Here is a 17,499-nt window from a genome sequence, read left to right as displayed (position 1 = left end):
GCAGTTACAGCTGGAGTAGCCATGGCCAGTCAAGTACAAACTGCTGCCACCATTAATCAAGTTGTTCAACAAACTTCCACTATACTTGAATCCCAAAATTCAATTAATCAACATATTTTGTCAGGGATTTTAGCTGCCAACCAAAGGATAGATTTACTCCAAGCTCAGGTAGAAGAATTGGCTGACTTGGTGCTTTTGGGTTGTGTTGATCAACGTGCACATTTATGCATAACCTCTGTCAGATTTAATGATTCCAGGAATGCCTCCCGCATCATTGGCGAATATTTGGCCGGAAATTGGTCCATGGCAGCGGAAGACATGATCCAGTCTCAACTAACTCAGATTGCTGTCTTGAACAGTACCCGTGTCGAACCAGTGACTTTGGGTCAATTCACCGATTGGATATCTTCTGCTTTTTCCTTCTTCAAAGAGTGGGTGGGAGTAGGCATTTTTGGTGCAATGTGTTGCTTCAGTGTTATACTTTGTTTGTGGTTTCTCTGTCGCCTTAAAACTCGCCATGCACAAGAAAAGGCTATGATCATACAAGCTCTTGCAGCTTTAGAAAATGGCAACTCACCTCAAGTCTGGCTTGCGCATCTTAAACAGTAAACCTTTGTCATGGTCGTTGCACCCCAAGTTATTATAACATTGCACTGGGATCGACATGACTTTCCTTGTTATTCTCTTAGTTCTGGAAAGCCCTTGCACTCTGCCGGTCTTGCTGCCATTGCACGCAGATGGGTTTCCACACTAGTGCTTTTCTATCGCTTTAAAGTCCGTGCCTTTCTTTCAGGGTGCTGTCAACTTGTTTGTCATTAATACAGCCACAGTTCAGCCTCAGCTATCCCCCTTCGTCCACCATCGTCACGATACAGGATGCGAGGCAGGGCACTGCACTTGAGTGATCCTTGACGTGGACCTCAAGGAGAGCATGTCCTATTGCATGCGGGTTAGACGCGTCCACGCCCCGCCCCACGAAAAAAGGCGTCGGCTGATATGGCCTCGGATCTGGGGAAGGGCCCTCCTTAGGACTGAGCCATACTATGCAGCCACTTCTGCACAGTGGGATAGGACCTCTACTCTCGCCTGTATTGTTTTAATAAAACAGAAAGGGGGAACTGTGGTGAGCCGCTTCTGCCGTTTCTGCAGACTATGGTCGCCATTACGAGATGGCGCTGGCTCCGCTGTGGTCTGTGACAAACAACTCCTTATCTGAGAGAGTTGGCACATGATTTTTCACCACCCTGTGAGAAAGTTCCACGCGGCAGCTTTGCATTGGGGCTTGGGATGCTTTATTAAGGCTGGGAGGGCATCCGGGAAGAAGAAGAAGAAGAAAGAATAATAAATATCAAGGGACCTGAATAAAACTACTGAGAGAAGATTTCGGAGTTGCGTCTTCCTTGCGGGCAAGGGGTCGCGACATTAGACAAAGGTGCTGAAAACATACATTGGAAAAAGATAGTCTCTTCAACATATGGTGCTGGTAAAACTGGAAATCCATATGCAGCAAAATGAAACTAAAGCCCTATCTCTGACCTTGCACAAAACTCAACTCAAAGTGGATCAAGGACCTAGGAGTTAGACCAGAGACCTTGTGCCTAACAGAGGAAAAAATAGGCCCAAATCTTCCTCATGTCATATTAGGCCCTGAATTCCTTCACAAGACTCTTAAAGGGCAAGAAATAAAATCAAGAACTAATAAATTGTATGGATTCAAACTAAAAAGCTACTTCTCAGCAAAAGTAACAATCAATGAGGTGAACAGAGAGCCTACATTTTGGGAGCAAACTTTTGCCACACACATGTCAGATACAGCACTAATTTCCAGGATATATAAAGAACTCAAAAACCTTAACACCAAAAAACCCTCCCAAAACAAACAAACAAACAAAACCCCCAATCAATAAATGGGCTAAGGAGTAAGCAGACACTTCTCAGAAGAAGCTAAACAATTGATCAACAAATATATGAAAAAATGTTCAACATCTAGAATTTAGGAAAATGCAAATACAAATTACTCTTGAGATTTCATGTCACACCAGTCAGAATGGCAGTTATCAAGAATATAGTCAACAAGAAACGTTGGCGAGCATGTAGGGGAAAAGGCACACTCATACATTGCTGGTGGGACTCAAATTGGTGCAACCAATCTGGAAAGCAGTATGGAGATTCATTAAAAAACTTGGAATGGAACCACTATTTGATCCAGCTACTCACTTTGTCTATAACCAAAGGACTTAAAATCAGCATACAGTAATGCAGCCACATCAATGTTTATAGCAGCTCAATTCACACTAGCTAACCTGTAGAACCAACCTAGATGCCCTTCAGTAGATGAATGGATAAAGAAACTGTGGTACATATACACAATGGGATATTACTCAGCATTAAAAAAGAATAAAATTATGGCATTTGCAGGTAAATGGATGGAGTTGGAGAATATAATGCTGAGTGAAGTAAGCTAATCAAAAAAACCAAAGGCCAAATGTTCTCTCTGAAGAATGGGTTCTGATCCATAATGGGGGTGGGCATGGGAAAAATGGAGAAACTTTGATTGGACAAAGAGGATGGAGGAGAGGGGAGGGGCTGTGGGGACAGGAAGGTTGGTGGAATGAGTTGGACATCATTACCATAGGTACTTGTATGACTGTACTTATAGTGCGATACTACCTACATGTGTACAACCAGCGAAATGAAAAGTTGTGCTGCAACTGTGTACAATGAATCAAAATACATTCTGCTGTCATATATACCTAATTAAAATAAATAAATAAATTTAAGGGGCTGGGGATGTGGCTCAAGTGGTAGCGCACTTGCCTGGCATGCGTGCGGCCCGGGTTCGATCCTCATGCACCACATACAAACAAAGATGTTGTGTCCGCCGATACTTGAAAAATAAATATTAAAAAAAATTAAAAAAAAAAGTTAGTTTAATAAATAAATTTAAAAATTTATGTGTGGAGCAAGGTGCACTGACTTTTTGTTGAGTTTAGTTCAGTAGCAGAGTCTCTAGTGCCCTGTATGTTAGCAGCACCTAGTCTCTTAGCACCCTGTATGTTCCCTCCCGCTCGCAGAATAGGGAAAAACAAACAACAGTAACAACTGTTGTAATCAATACACAGCATTAATGTAAATAAACAGTTCCTACTATGGCAATTTCAACATTAATTACCACCAAAACCCACGAATGGTGGGATCAGCAATTGTCAACAGTAAAAACAATAACAACGAACTAGATCTGGCTTTAATGCAAACAGCAGGTGTCAACTATGTCATCTACAGCAGTAAGGATTGCATCAGCATTAATGGTGAGGGCAGGAGTTATGTAAGTTAGTTTATTCTGAAAGATGGTAAAAATACAGTTATTAGGAGAAAAATACAGTTATTAGGAAGGTAGAAGAGAATTTACAATCTCAAAAAGTGAATAGAGAGAATGCAGAAGAGCTGTAGCAAGTGATGTTTACACAGAAGGAGGGGCAAAAATAGAAGAAGCAATGTAATGGGGGAGAGAAAGAGAGAACAATAGAATTTGGCCATTAGCATGAGAAGAGAGAAAAAAATAAAAAAAATAAACAAATGAAAATAATACAAAACAAACCCCAAATATACAAACCAAAAAGTGCAAATCCTCAAAAGACAACTCAAGAAAAAAATAATTACGTTAAAAAATACTAAAAATGAGAGGAAAAAATAAGTATATGTATATATCTCCCTGAACCAATTAGTACAGCCAGAATTCACACACATGTGGGCACACAAACTCCTCTCACCCCACACGAAGGAAATGTCTCCATTGAGGCGATTAAAATATTTGACCGTAATAGGTGGTTAGTGTCTCTGCCCAACAGTCCTTCTTCCCATATCCTCTTGAGTTATATACTGACAGAGAGTGCAAGGGGTTGGAGTTGCTAACCCCTTCTTGTTTTGGGGTTGCTCTCTGAGCTGCCAGTTTGAGTGGCCTAAAATTGAAGATGTTTGATATAAGACTCAGCTTCCCCTCTCACTAGTATGAGATGGGATGAATTAGGAAGTATTTTCAGTTGGAGTTTTTTCCACTCAGACCAGTTTGGTGCACTCCCCGGGTACCACTTATACAGAGTTCTGAGAGGGGAGTTCTAGCAGGTGGTGTTTAGGTCTAATCATACCTAAGGGGCTTTACTGGGTGGTGTCTGCTTTGGAGAGATTAGATTGACCCACCCATTTCCTGGGGAGTAGCTGATCTCTGATGTGGGTCTGGACCTCAGGATTTTCTCTAGAGTTGCAGACATGGGGCCAGGGAGTCAACCCTCCCCTCCCTGCTGCTTAGGAGTAGACTTCCCGGACTTAGTCCCTAAATGTATTCACTCCCGTCTGCTCAAACTCCTAGCCCACTTCAGCTGGTCATGTGAGCTGTCAGACTTAAAGGAGAAGAAGGTGGACTCCCCTATGCACTTTCAACTTGATTCCCCCTGGATACTGTCATCTCCACACAAATTTCACTCACATTTCCTCCAGGTACACCTTAGGCCATCAGGTAGGTGCCTGCTGGGATATTGTGGCAGTATTTGCTCTGATCTTCTCTCTACCACAGCTGCATGAGTGTGATGGCTCCATGATGGCTCCTGCCTCAGCTCTCCATGGTCAGGTGAGATACTAGAATGCTTTTCAAGCACCAGTGCACAGTGCAGCATCTGGATCAGCCAAGTTCAGTCAGCTTTTCTTGTCTCATCTTTTTCCATGCCAAATTTGTGTTTCTCTGCAGTTTTCCTCTCTCTGGTGAATCCGCGCTGCTATTGCCTTCATGTTCAGTGCCAGTGTGGCAGCCAGGTTGGCTTCAGTGTATTCTTCTTTGTTCACTGTAACTCAATTTCTGAGTCCCTAAGCCACTTCAAGTATTCAATATTGAATTTTAGTGAAATCCCTCTTTCCCACACCTCACTGAGAGGTTGCACACCTGCTGCTTTGATCTGAGCCAAGGAATGACTTGGAGTGCAGCTTTCCTTTACTCCACTATCTTCTGGTCCTTCTGCCGCCTTTTTTTTTTTTAAATCAATATCTAAAATTAGTTGTTTCATATATTTTTTTGGGGGGTTTCTGGTGGTTTAAGGCATCAGGAAAATCTGGACCCTGTTACTCCATCATAGTTGGAAGAGGAAATTTCAGCTTCTTCTTCTGCTTGAAATATCGTTCTTGTTTTAATATGCATGTATCAGAAAAGTAGGGCATCTTTATTATTATTTATATTTCCTCTGAAATATCTCTTTATATCTTTTGTTCACTTTTATCTTGGGTTGTAGCCATTTTTTTTTGTAAAATTTTAGAAACTCTATATGAAAGATATTTGCACTTTGTTTCCACATAGATTTTCCCCATTTTGTTATTTTTTTATGACATCTTTTTTTGCCAGGCAAAAAATACTTTTTAAAATGAATCATACTTGTTATCATTCTGGACCTGAAATGTCCTCCAGAGTCTCATGTGTTCATAGGTGGGGCGTTTCAGAATAGTTGGATCATGAGTGTTCTGACTCCATCAGTGGATTAATCCATTGATGGCTTAATGGACTACTGAGAGATGGATATTTTTGGAGGAAGTAGATCTCTGGGGATGTGCCCTAGAAGAGTTTATCTTCTTTCTGTACCTCCTCCTCTGCTTCATGGTGGCCATGACCTGAGTAGCTTTCCTCTACAATGAGCAATGGAGCTGCTGACCATAGACGGAAACTTCTGAAACCATGAGCCAAAATAAATCTTTTATCCTTTTTCATTGACAGGTATTTTGGTCACAATGATGGAAAGTTGACTAACACACTTATTTATGGCCTCTGAAAGAATACTCTGCCAACTGTTCTCTACTTTCAGGTAATGAATAACTTCATCTTACGCTTCATTCCCCCCTCCCCCAAACTTATAAGATTTCTTTTTTTTTTTTTTTACATTTGGGTGCCTTTAAATTTATACTGTTTAAGTGTGAGAATGAATCTAAATCTTTTTCTTTATAAAGCTATCTGGTTATACCATCAGCATCATTCCCCCCCCCCCCACTGATTTATCAAATATTAAATTTCCATTTGTTCTTGGATTTGTACCTGAATTTTATATTCTGTTCTAGTGATACACCATTCTATTCATGTATTGAAACCCCATTTTAATTATAAAAGCTTTATAATGTTTTCATATAAGTTAGGCATTAACTTTAAAATCAGTTTGTCTTCTGACAGGAAAAAAATCCTCCAAGCTTTGATGCTATATCTATTGAGATGATGTTACATTTACAAACCAACTCAGAGAGAATTGATGTATTTTGGTGTTGAGTTGTACAAAAGAACATGATATATTTTCTGATTTGTTAGATCTGTGTTTGTGTCTTTAGTCATGTTTATACTTTTACTCATATAGGTTTTGTACATTTCTTGTTAGATTTTTGCCTAAGAATTTAAATTTTCTATTGAGATGAGATGTAATGTGAGTTTTTTTTGTTACCAGAACAAAATACCTGAGGTAATCAATTTTAAAGTAGGAAAAGGTTATTTTGACTCATAAGTTGAAGGTTTCAGTCCATGGACAGTTGGCCATATTGTTTTTGGGCATTTTGTAAGACAGTGCAGCACGGCAGAAGCCTTTGACGGAGGAAGCCTCTTACCTTATGGTGGCTCAGAAGCAAAGATGAAGAGGGGGACAGGGTCACAGTATTCCCCTTACAGGGCAAGCCTCCAGTGACCTAGCTTCTTCCCACTAAACTCCACCTCCTAATAGTTCCACCACTTTTCAATAATGCCATGGGTTTGGGGCTAAGTGTTCAACACATGGGCTTTAGGGGAGGCTCAAGATCCCATCTATGGCAGACAATATTCTAGAAGGTTAGAGTATACAAAAAGAAAAAAAACGGTTAGAGTATACTCTGGTATATAAAGTATACAAACAATATCAACAGTTGATTTCTGATTTTATTACTGAAATGTAGCTGGTATAATTTTTAGTATTTTTCACTAATTATTTTGAGATTCCAGATATAGAATAATATAATCTGCATATACTGATAGTTTTGTGTCTTCCTTTATGATTTTTGCTTTGCCTCTTTTTTTCTCCTCTTGATTTTGCTTCTTTTCTTTACAATATAAAGTAATAGAAAATTATAATGGACATCTTGTCTAGTGTAGGTTTTAATGGGAGTATATATGATATTTTGTGTTAAGAATTATTTTCACCTTTATTATAAGAATCTGTCTATCACTATTTCATTGAATATTTAAAATAACAAATGGAAATTGAATTTGGCCAAATGCCTTTTTATATATTCTTGGTTCCATCTCCTCCCATCCTTCCTATTCTCTAAAGTATCCATTTTCTTTCTTGTACCTTCAATTTTCCCTTTGATACTAACTCCTTACTTCATACCACAAACATAATCATGCCTTAATTATCCTAAAAATGTACTTCAATTTTCTTTCTTCTTTTAGTGTAAAATTTTAAAATGTATTGTATACTTAGGCTTTCACTTCCTGTCTATAGCCAAGGGCGGATGTTCACTTATAAATAAATAAGACATATCATTCATTGCCCTTCTCTCTTCATATACAGTGCCACATTGCAACTCCTCTGCAGATGTACCTGATCTGTAAGTCTTTCCTATGCATTTTAGAACTTACTGTCTTATTGTCAGTTCTCTGGACTAGAGGGAGTTTCCCTGGGCCTACTTGTTGATTCCTGTCCTTGAATTTGAGGCATTTGCCACCAGGTGGCAGTAGCAGAAGGAGTCATCCTATTTGAATTGACAATGAAGATGCTTAGACCTGTACTGATCCAGCACTATCTTCTATTTTTTTAAAAATGAGAGAATGTGTGTGTGTGTGTGTATGTGTGTGTGTGTGTAATATAGATAATATATGTATATATATTATACACAAATATATACAGTGTATATATATTTATTATATATTTGTTTAAAAAGTCTAGGAAGCTCTAAGATATGATTTAATAAATATTGTGTTAGAAACTTAAGAATAACTAGAAAAAGGAAAATAAAACAACTTGATATTTTTCATTCTTTATTTACAAGTTTAATTAGAATCACAGAGTATGGGTGCATTTAATGTTGAATGAAAATGATTGTTTTGTGTAGAGAGTTTCTGCCTTCTTGAAAACAAGAAAATGTGTGCCCCAGTTTGGACCTGTAAGAAGAAAAGTGTCACTATGGTTATGGTATGATCATTCCTGTGCTGACTGCAAAGGGTGCAACACTGTTCCTCAGAATCATTAGTAAAGTAAACATTTATTTTTTCCTCCTGTGACCATATGAACAGACTTTAGAATCTATTAAGGCAGTATCTGCAGTTATTTAAGAAAACAGTCACCTCAGTAGATTTTAATAATTCTATTTAATTTAGTTGAGGGGAAGAAGGGCTTTCTCATGTGGACAATGTTAAAATCCTGCCCAATTCCAAGCCCACAATTTAATACTGGATTATGGCCATCTTTGCAGAAAGCCTGCATAGGACCAGTCTCGGTGGTGTACGCCTGTTATTCCAGTGGCTCACAAGGCTGAGGCAGGAGGATCACAAGTTTAAAGCTAGTCTCAGCAATTTAGAGACCCTGAGCAACTTGTTGGGGCCTCGTGGCTCAGTGGTAAAGTGCTCCTGGGTTCAATACCCAGTTTCTTCCACCCCCACCCCCACAAAAAAAGCATGCAGAGGGATTTTCTTTTAACATCAATCCTGGACCCTAGGATCCAGTGGGGGGAGGAGACAGAGTAGGCACTTCCTTTCATTGCTTTTGGTGTTGAAGTGAAAGTGAGCACAGAAATAAAATTGCTACATGTGTAAAGTCAAAGGCCATATTTCTTACCTTCTGTAGGACCTTTAGGAGAGTATCTATTGAAGCCTTCTCTGGTTTCTACTTAGTCTTTTATATATTTGCCTGTAAAAGTAATTTAGGCTATTAGTTCTCTGGCTGTTCTTGAAGTGGGAACACTGTTTTTTTTTTTTTTGTCTCAAAACTGTACTTGTACTTCTAGAAGCAGAGCCAAACTCTGAGCAGTAAAGAGAAATAGCTTAGCTATGGGGGAATTAATCTTTTTAATTAAAATATTTTAAAATATTTCTAGGAACTAATTAAGAAACCTTAGCTGTGTCTTAAGATTTCTTAATTACTTCTTGGGAATTTTAAAATTTGTTCTTTAATTAGTTATATGTGACAGTAGAATATATGTTGACATATATTTTAGTCAGCTTTTTCACTGCTGTAACTAAAGGATCTGACTAGCACAATGGAAGGTGAGAAAAAGTTTATTTGAGGGCTCACGGTTTCAGAGATCTTAGTCCAGAGAAGGCCCACTCTCTTCCTCAGGGCTTGAGGTGAGGCATAACATCATGGCGAAGTGTGAGGCAGAGAGAAGCAACTCACATCATGGTGGTCAAGAAACAGAGAGAGAGAGACTCCAGCGCCAGATACAAAATATATATCCCATAGCCACGCTCCCAATTAACCACCTTCTCCAGCCACACCCCATCTGCCTCTAGTTACCATTCAGTTAATCCCATCAGGGATTAATTCACTGATTGGGTTAAGACTTTTACAGTCAAATAATCTCTCTGAACCTTCTTGCATTGTCTCACACATGAGCTTTTGGGGAACACCTCACATCCAAACCACAACATATTATACATATATGGAGTATAACTTCCCATTCTTCTGATTGTACATGGTGTGAATTATATTGGTCATGTATTCATATATGTATATAGGAAATTAATGTCTGATTCATTCTATATATCTTTCCTATTTCCATTACCAACCCTTCTATTCTTTCCTCACCTCCCCTTATTGTATGTTAGCATCTGCATATCAGAGAGAACATTTGGCTTTTGAGGTTTTGGAGATTGGCTTATTTCACTTAATATGACATTCTCCAATTCCATCCATTTACTGGCAAATGCCATAATTTCATTCTCCTTTATGGCAGACTAATATTCCATTGTGTATATATACCACATTTAAAAAATCTGTTCATCTGTTCAAGGGCACCTAGGTTGGTTCCATAGCTTAGCTATTATGACTTTACCTGCTATAAATATTGATGTGGATGTCACTGTAACATGTTGATTTTAAGTCTTTTTAAGTGATTTTAAGTCTAAACTGAGGAGTAGAATAACTGAGTCAAATCATGGTTCTAATTCCAGGCTTTCTGAGGAATCTGCATACTGCTTTCCAGAGTGTTTGAAACAATTTGCGTCCCACCAGCAATGTATGAGTGTACCTTTCCACCCACATTCTCGCGAACATTTTTTGTTATTTGTATTCTTGATAATTGGAGATGAAATCTGAGTGTTGTTTTAATTTTCATTTCTCTAATTGATAGAGATGATGAACATTTTTATCATATATTTGTTGACTGATCATATTTCTTCTTCTGTGAAGTATCTGTTCAGTTCCTTTGCCCATGTATTGATTGGGTTATTTTATTTTTTTGGTGTTAAGTTTTTTGAGTTCTTTATATATCCTGGAAATTAATGCTTGATCTGAGGTGCAGGAGGCAAAGATTTTCTCCCATTATATAGGCTCTCTTTTCCCATTGTTGACTGTTTCCTTTGTGAAGAAGCTTTTTAGTTTGATACCATCCCACTTACTGATTCCTGATTTTACTTTTTTCACTTTAGGAGTCTTGTTGAAGAATTCAGTTCCTAAGCTGACATGATGGTGATTTGGGCCTCCTTTTCCTTCTAGTAGGTGCAGGGTCTCTGGTCTAATGCCTAGGTCCTTGATCCACTTTGAATAGAAATGGTGAAAGAGGGCATCCTTGTGTTTCTCCGTTTTTAGTGGGAATGCTTTCAATTTTTCTCCATTTAGAATGATGTTGGCCTTGGGTTTAGCATATATAGCTTTTATGATGTTGAGGTATGTTCCTACTATCTCTACTTTTTATAGTGTTTTGAACATGAAGGGGTGCTATATTTTGTCAAATGCTTTTTTTGCATCTATTGAGATGATCATATGATTCTTGTCTTTAGATCTATTGATGTGATGAATTATGTTTATTGATTTCTGTATGTTGAGCCTACTTTGCATCCCTGGGATGAACCCCACTTGATCATGTTGCACTACCTTTTTCTAGGCAATGTACCAATATTTTATTAAGAATTTTTGAAGCTATTCCCACATGATGGAGATTAGGGCCTATTTTTTCTTCTATTAGATGCAGGATCTCTAATTTTATTCTTAAGTCCTTGATACATTTTGAGTTGATTTTGTGCATGGTATGAGATAGGTGTCTAATTTCACTTTGTTGCATATGGATTTCCAAGCACCATTTATTGAAGAAGCTATCTTTTCTCCATTGCATGTTTTTGGCACCTTTGTCTAATATAAGATAATTGTAATATAGTGGGTTAGTCTCTGTGTCCTCTGTTCTGTACCATTGGTCTACCACTCTGTTTTGGTGCCAATACTATGCTGTTTTTGTTACTATTGCTCTGTAGTATAGTTTAAGGTCTGGTATAGTGATGTCACCTGCGTCACTCTTCCTGCTAAGGATTGCTTTAGCTATTCTGGGTCTCTTATTTTTCCAGATGAATTTCATGATTGCTTTTTCTATTTCTATGAGGAATGTCATTGGGATTTTGATTGGAATTGCATTAAATCTGCTCATCAGGGATATTGATGAAATTTTCTTTCCTTGATGTGTTTTCATCTGATTTTGATAGCAGGGTAATACTAGCTTCATAGAATGAGTTTATAAGGGTTATCTCCTTTTTCTATTTTGTGGAATAATTTGAGGAGGATTGTTGTTAGTTTTTCTTTGAAGTTCTGGTAGAACTCAGCTGGGAATCTATCTGTTCCTGGGCTTTTCTTTGTTGGTTTGAAGTTGTCTCCAATTTCATTGCTTGAAATTTATCTGTTTAAATAGTCTATGTACTCCTGATTTAATTGGGATAGGTCATATGTCTCTAGAAATTTGTCATCATCTTCAAGATTTTCTATTTTATTGGAGTATAAATTTTCAAAAGAGTTTCTGATTGTTATCTGTATTTCAATAATGTAAGCACTCCTTTCATTACATCCTACATCTTTTGATAATATATTGTTTAAGTCTCCTTCAGTTAAAATATTTTTTAAATATTTAAAAATTTTCTTGAGATTTTTTTCTTTGACTCATGTATTATTTATTAGAAGTGTATTGTTTAATCTCCAAATACACTGGGATTTTCCAGTTATGTTTCTAAATTGATTTCTAGTTCAATTTATTTGTGGTCTGAAAGCAGACATTGTTATTTTTACTTTAAAAAATTTGTCAATATATATTTTATTGTCCAGAATGTGGTCTTTCTTTGTTAATCCCCCCATTTCCTACTTCCATCCATATTGTTTCTTTGAAAAACCATCTTAACCCACTTAATGTATAATATATGTTATGTTTGTTTTTTTTATGTTAAATTTGCTTTTTCTGGGATTGTTAGCATGTAAATTAATTTTTCAATTAATCAATTATTACTTTTTTGAGGCAAGTTCTCACTATGTTGCTTAGGCTGGTCTTTAACTCCTGAGCTCAAGTGATATTTGGTCTTGTACAGCTGGGACTGCATGCTTGTGTCACAGTGCCTGGTATTGCATATCATTATTTCACTGCATATAATTTTAATATTTATATAAACAATATTGTATTTTACTTCTTTCTTGCTTTTCTCACTAAACACCATAACTCTAAGCTACATTACTTATAGGTAATTCTATTGATGCAATGTCTTCAATACAATTGATCTATTTACTTTACCAATGGTGGACACATAGTTTATCTCTGATTTTCTTTCAATTAAAACAGTGTATATCTTTTTACATGACCTCTACTGGGACTGAGAATGCTTTTGGGGTCCATGCCCCAGTCAGAAATTGCCAGGTCCTGTGGAAACATAGACTTATTTCTTGTTAAGTAATGTCTTCCTGCTTTACAGAACAGCCACAGTTCATGAGGGTTCTTAAATCCCAACCTCCTCAGTAATGCATGTTACCACCAAGCTTTTTAATTTTTGCCAGGCTTATAGATGTAAGAAGATATTTCACTGTTTTAATTTGCACTTCTATGTTTAGCAATTGGTTTGAGAACCTGTTAATGTGATTGGTGGTACTTCAGGCCTTTTCTTCCATAAATTGAATGTTCTACATGCCTTTTCCATTTTTTTTTCTGATGATGTTGATGTCTTTTTTGGGGGGCAGGCCCAAAATGGCTAAAATTAGGCTCCCTTGCTGAGGCTTTAGGCAGGATTTGCTATGTTTTATGTTATGTTTGTAGTATGTATCCAAGGCCATGAATTGGCTATATTATGCAGTCAAGGTCAGAAACACTGATTCAATGCATATACTCAAGGACATAAACACTTGCTTGGGAGTATACCCTCACTAATGTAACCTGTTAGCAGTGTGCCGTCTTTATTTGGCCTGCATATAAAAAGGGCCTATGGGAAAGACTTGTGGGCTAATAGGGGACAAAATGGATCTGGCTGGGGACTAAAGCTTGAGACTGTTGCCACCTCTGAATAAAGCATTTCACTATCCTGTATCTTACATCTTATACCACCTGCTGAGCCCTGAACCTTCTTTCCTGGGTCTACCCCTACCCCCCAACATGACACTTGTGATTTGCTGGAGTTTATCATGTGTGCTATTTGGATATAAAATGCTCTCCCATTTTGTTGTATTTATTCTCCCATTGCATTATTTGGCTATTAAATCTATCACTTTTATCCTTTGCTGAACAAAACTTATATTTGTGTATAATAAAAATCCATTATTTCTTTGCTTTATGATTTCTTACCTACAAATAAACAGATATATTTTCTACATTTAATTCTATTTAGAGAGGATCTATAGTGGTAGAGATCTCATTTCATACTGAAAAAGTTCTGGAGAAAATGAGGAGAGAAGCTACTTAGGTATGGTGCTCTTAATAGCCCTTTGATTCAACTTCTTTTCAGGTTAAAAAATAAAAAAAACTGTATTTTTCTTGCATGTAGCACCCTAGAAATTAGCTTCCACTAATTAAATGTACTTGTGTGAAATTTGAAAGGTGGGAGTTGGAGGTTCTCCCCCTCCAGTGTAATCAGAATCACCTGAGGGCTTGTTAAAACAAATTGCTGGACTCTACCCAGTAATTCAGTAGGTGTGGAGTAGCATCTGAAGATCTGCATTTCTATCATATTTCTGGGTGATGCTTATTCCAGGATTCTGTCATTTATATTCCAGTGTCATGTTGTGAGAAGTATTCTTTATGGTTGCTGCAGTGATAGAGGAAGCTGGAGCTTCCTGACTTCTAGGTCATATCTACCTAGATATGGAATCACTCTGGGGGCTCCCTCACACCTTCTCTAGTGACTCAAAAGCTATGAGCATGTAATTCTGCCTGAGACAACTATTTATTACCATTTCCCATATTAAACCACTATTTTTTTTTTACAATTGTATATCCAAAATTGTTCTAAATGACAAGAGGACGCCCATAAATCCTTTACCCCATCTTGGTTAAAACAAGTATCTTTGATACTATTATAAGCACTTAGGGAATGAACCATGTCTCATGGCAATTGGATTCACTGAGTGAGGTTGGCTGTAGATCAATGGTTTAGGCAGCAAAACAGAGTTTACAGCAATGTGTGTCCTAGAGTGGCCAGCCAATCTGGTTTATGTGGGACTAAGGATTTTCCCAGGATGTGGGGCTTCCACTGTTAAAACTGAAAGAGTCATTCTGGTGTAATATTTTGCTAACTTGAAGATGTTGCAAATAAAGACAAAGAGGTTTAGACAGGTTACAAAAGGAGGGGTGTTGAGAAATTATTATCTGGAGGCATTTGAAATTGGAAGAACATAGATAGGGCAGTCTTAGTAGACTGTTGAAAGGGACTGTCAGCTTAAACTGAAGGGGACAATGTGTGAGAGCCCGGAGTGCAGGCTCTCTAGTCACTGAGGCTGAAGTCTGATTTATGTTACTTATCATCTGTGGGACCTCAAGCAGGTTACTAAACCAAGTTTCTATATCTATATAGTAAGGCCACCACAGTATGTATCTGTGATAAGATGCCATTGAAACAGAACAGAAAGCACTGAGAAGATTTGCGTGGCCGAGAGTAAGCACCAAAACATGTTAATGGTGTTATTATTATTGTTGCTGTTACTAAAAAAATTACATAAAGGAATCAGAAATTCTTGGGTAGAAATATTATAGAGGAGTAGAAGAGAGGAAAGGGAGCAATCTGGATTAGAAAATGACTGAGTATCACTAGTTGGTCCTTTTAAATTCAATTCTCTTTACCTTAAATGTTCCCAGGTGCCCCAAAGGAATTGAATAATATTTTCTATGTTGAATGTAGTAAGATCATGAGTGACTCTCACACTCAATATTGGAAATTTAATTTTTGTTAACTTAGAATTAATGAAAATAATGTTTAATGAAGGGCTCAAGTTAGAGCAAATGGATCTCACAAGAAAGAATATGAACTTGAAAATTGGATAATTTCAAACAAAATGAGAGAAGAGAGGAAGGGAAGAAATGGAAAGGAGAGAAGGCACTCTCTCAACCACATAGAGAAGTGATTGTTTCCCATCTCAATTGGGTAGGCATGCAGAGGGCATCCTTCTGATATTTATAACAACTTGTTTTTATATTGAGAAGAACAATTACATTGCATCAAAAGAGTTTCCTCCTCAGTGTCTTCTGCAGGGCAGCCTTTACCTCCTTGTTCCTCAGGCTGTAGATCAGAGGGTTGAGCATGGGGATCACTGTGGTGTAGAACACAGAGGCCACGTTCTCCTGGGCCAGGGAAGTGGCAGTGGAGGGCTTTAAGTACATGAATGCAGTGGATCCATAGAACAGCCCCACGGCTGCAAGGTGGGAGCTGCAGGTGCTGAAGGCTTTGGACCTACCTTCTGTGGAGCTGATGTGGAGGATGCTGGACAGGATGAAGGCATAGGAAATAAGGACTGTTAAGCTTGTGACTATGATATTGAATCCAGCTAGGAAAAAGACTGCCATCTCTACATCATAGGTGCTGGAGCAGGAGAGCTTCATCAGGGGGAGGATGTCACAGAAGTAGTGACTGATGAGGGGCTCACAATAGCGCAGTTTTAACATGAGGCCAGTCTCTATTGTTGAACCAATGAGTCCCATAGTATAGACCAGAGCCACCAGCACAGAGCAGAGGGCATGGGACATGATGACATTGTAAAGCAAAGGGTGGCAGATGGCTACATAGCGGTCATAGGCCATCACCGTGAGCATGTAACACTCAGCAATGACAAAAACCAGGAAGAAGTAGAGCTGAGACATGCACCCCACATAGGAGATGATGTTCTTCTGGAACACAAAGTTGACCAGCATTTTAGGGGTAATGACAGAGGAGTAGCAGAGATCCACGAGTGACAAGTTGCTGAGGAAGAAGTACATGGGGGTGTGAAGCTGAGGGTTGAGACAAATGAGGGTGATCATGCCCAGGTTCCCCACCATGGTGACCACGTAGATCCCCAGGAAGAGGATGAAGAGGGGGAGCTGGAGCCCTGGCTGGGTTGTTAATCCCCGAAGAAGGAACTCTGTCACTGTGGAGTCATTTTCTGCAGCCATTTCTCTGGGTAGGAGGCCTTTGAGGATGGTAAAGAAGAACCTGTGAGAGGCTGCCTCTGCACAGCCTGGGGAAGCTTGTTTTCTGCATTTGGTATCTGCTGAGCCATCCTGTCTGTGGCCTATATAACTTCCCCTCACTCCTGCTGTTTGGTGAGTGAAGGGAGTATTTTAGAGATCTTGAAGATGAGAGGAAAGGGACCAAGATCTTGAACTCTTAACACTCTCCTAAGAAATCCTAGATCATTGAACCTACATGTTGTTCTTGGACCAACAGCTTTGCCTTTTCTTGGAGCTTGTAGGTCTCATCCCATAGCACTAATCAAGGTCTCTCGAATGGAGCCCAGCAATCTCTGGAAAATTCATAGTTTCAGTAATCTCTCCTGATGTTGATGCATACCAAACTTTGAGAACCTCTCCTACAGGCAATTAATAGTATACTTTCCTATTTTTCAGTTGGAGATTGAATTTATTTTTCAAATGGAATTTAATCTATGCAAAATCTAAACATTTAGTGAATATGAAGGCTTGGAAACTGAGGCAGTGTTAGGGTGATATGGTAGTCACATATCATTGAGTGACGAGTAATTGTTCAATCCTCTATGGTTTACACATGTCTTTCAAAGCCAATTGCAGTAATTTCTAAAAGTTTTGGCTGTGGGGTTATAATCTGTTTGGAGCAGAATTTTTATTCCCATGTCATATTGAGAAAATGGTTGCCAGATATTAAGTGACTTGCTCAAGGCCTACTAATTATTGGTAACTGAGAATCAAACTTACCTCTGCTCTCTACTGGTTGCAAGCTTCTTCCCATGTCTTCCATGTGTAGCCTTTTTGAATTTGCACTTTTGCACCTTTAGAAATGTGTGATTGTGACACGCCTTACACTTGACATCTTTATATGTGCTTAGTGCACAGAAAGAG

General features: G+C 38.4%; 1 protein-coding gene across 1 annotated transcript; it reads right to left on the bottom strand.

The window, feature by feature from the left end:
• Nucleotides 1–15,648: 15,648 nt before the first annotated feature.
• Nucleotides 15,649–16,584, bottom strand: LOC114100695 (olfactory receptor 8A1). Its single transcript, XM_027945482.2, has one exon. It carries the CDS (start codon nucleotides 16,576–16,578, stop codon nucleotides 15,649–15,651), a length of 930 nt encoding a protein of 309 aa, XP_027801283.2. The 5' UTR covers nucleotides 16,579–16,584.
• Between the last annotated feature and the right edge of the window lie 915 nt (nucleotides 16,585–17,499).

Source organism: Marmota flaviventris, chromosome 9 (genome assembly GCF_047511675.1).
Source record: "Marmota flaviventris isolate mMarFla1 chromosome 9, mMarFla1.hap1, whole genome shotgun sequence".
Classification (NCBI taxonomy): Eukaryota; Metazoa; Chordata; class Mammalia; order Rodentia; family Sciuridae; genus Marmota; species Marmota flaviventris.
The sequence above is the reverse complement of the archived record's forward strand: the minus strand, read 5'-3'. Positions and strand labels throughout refer to the sequence as shown.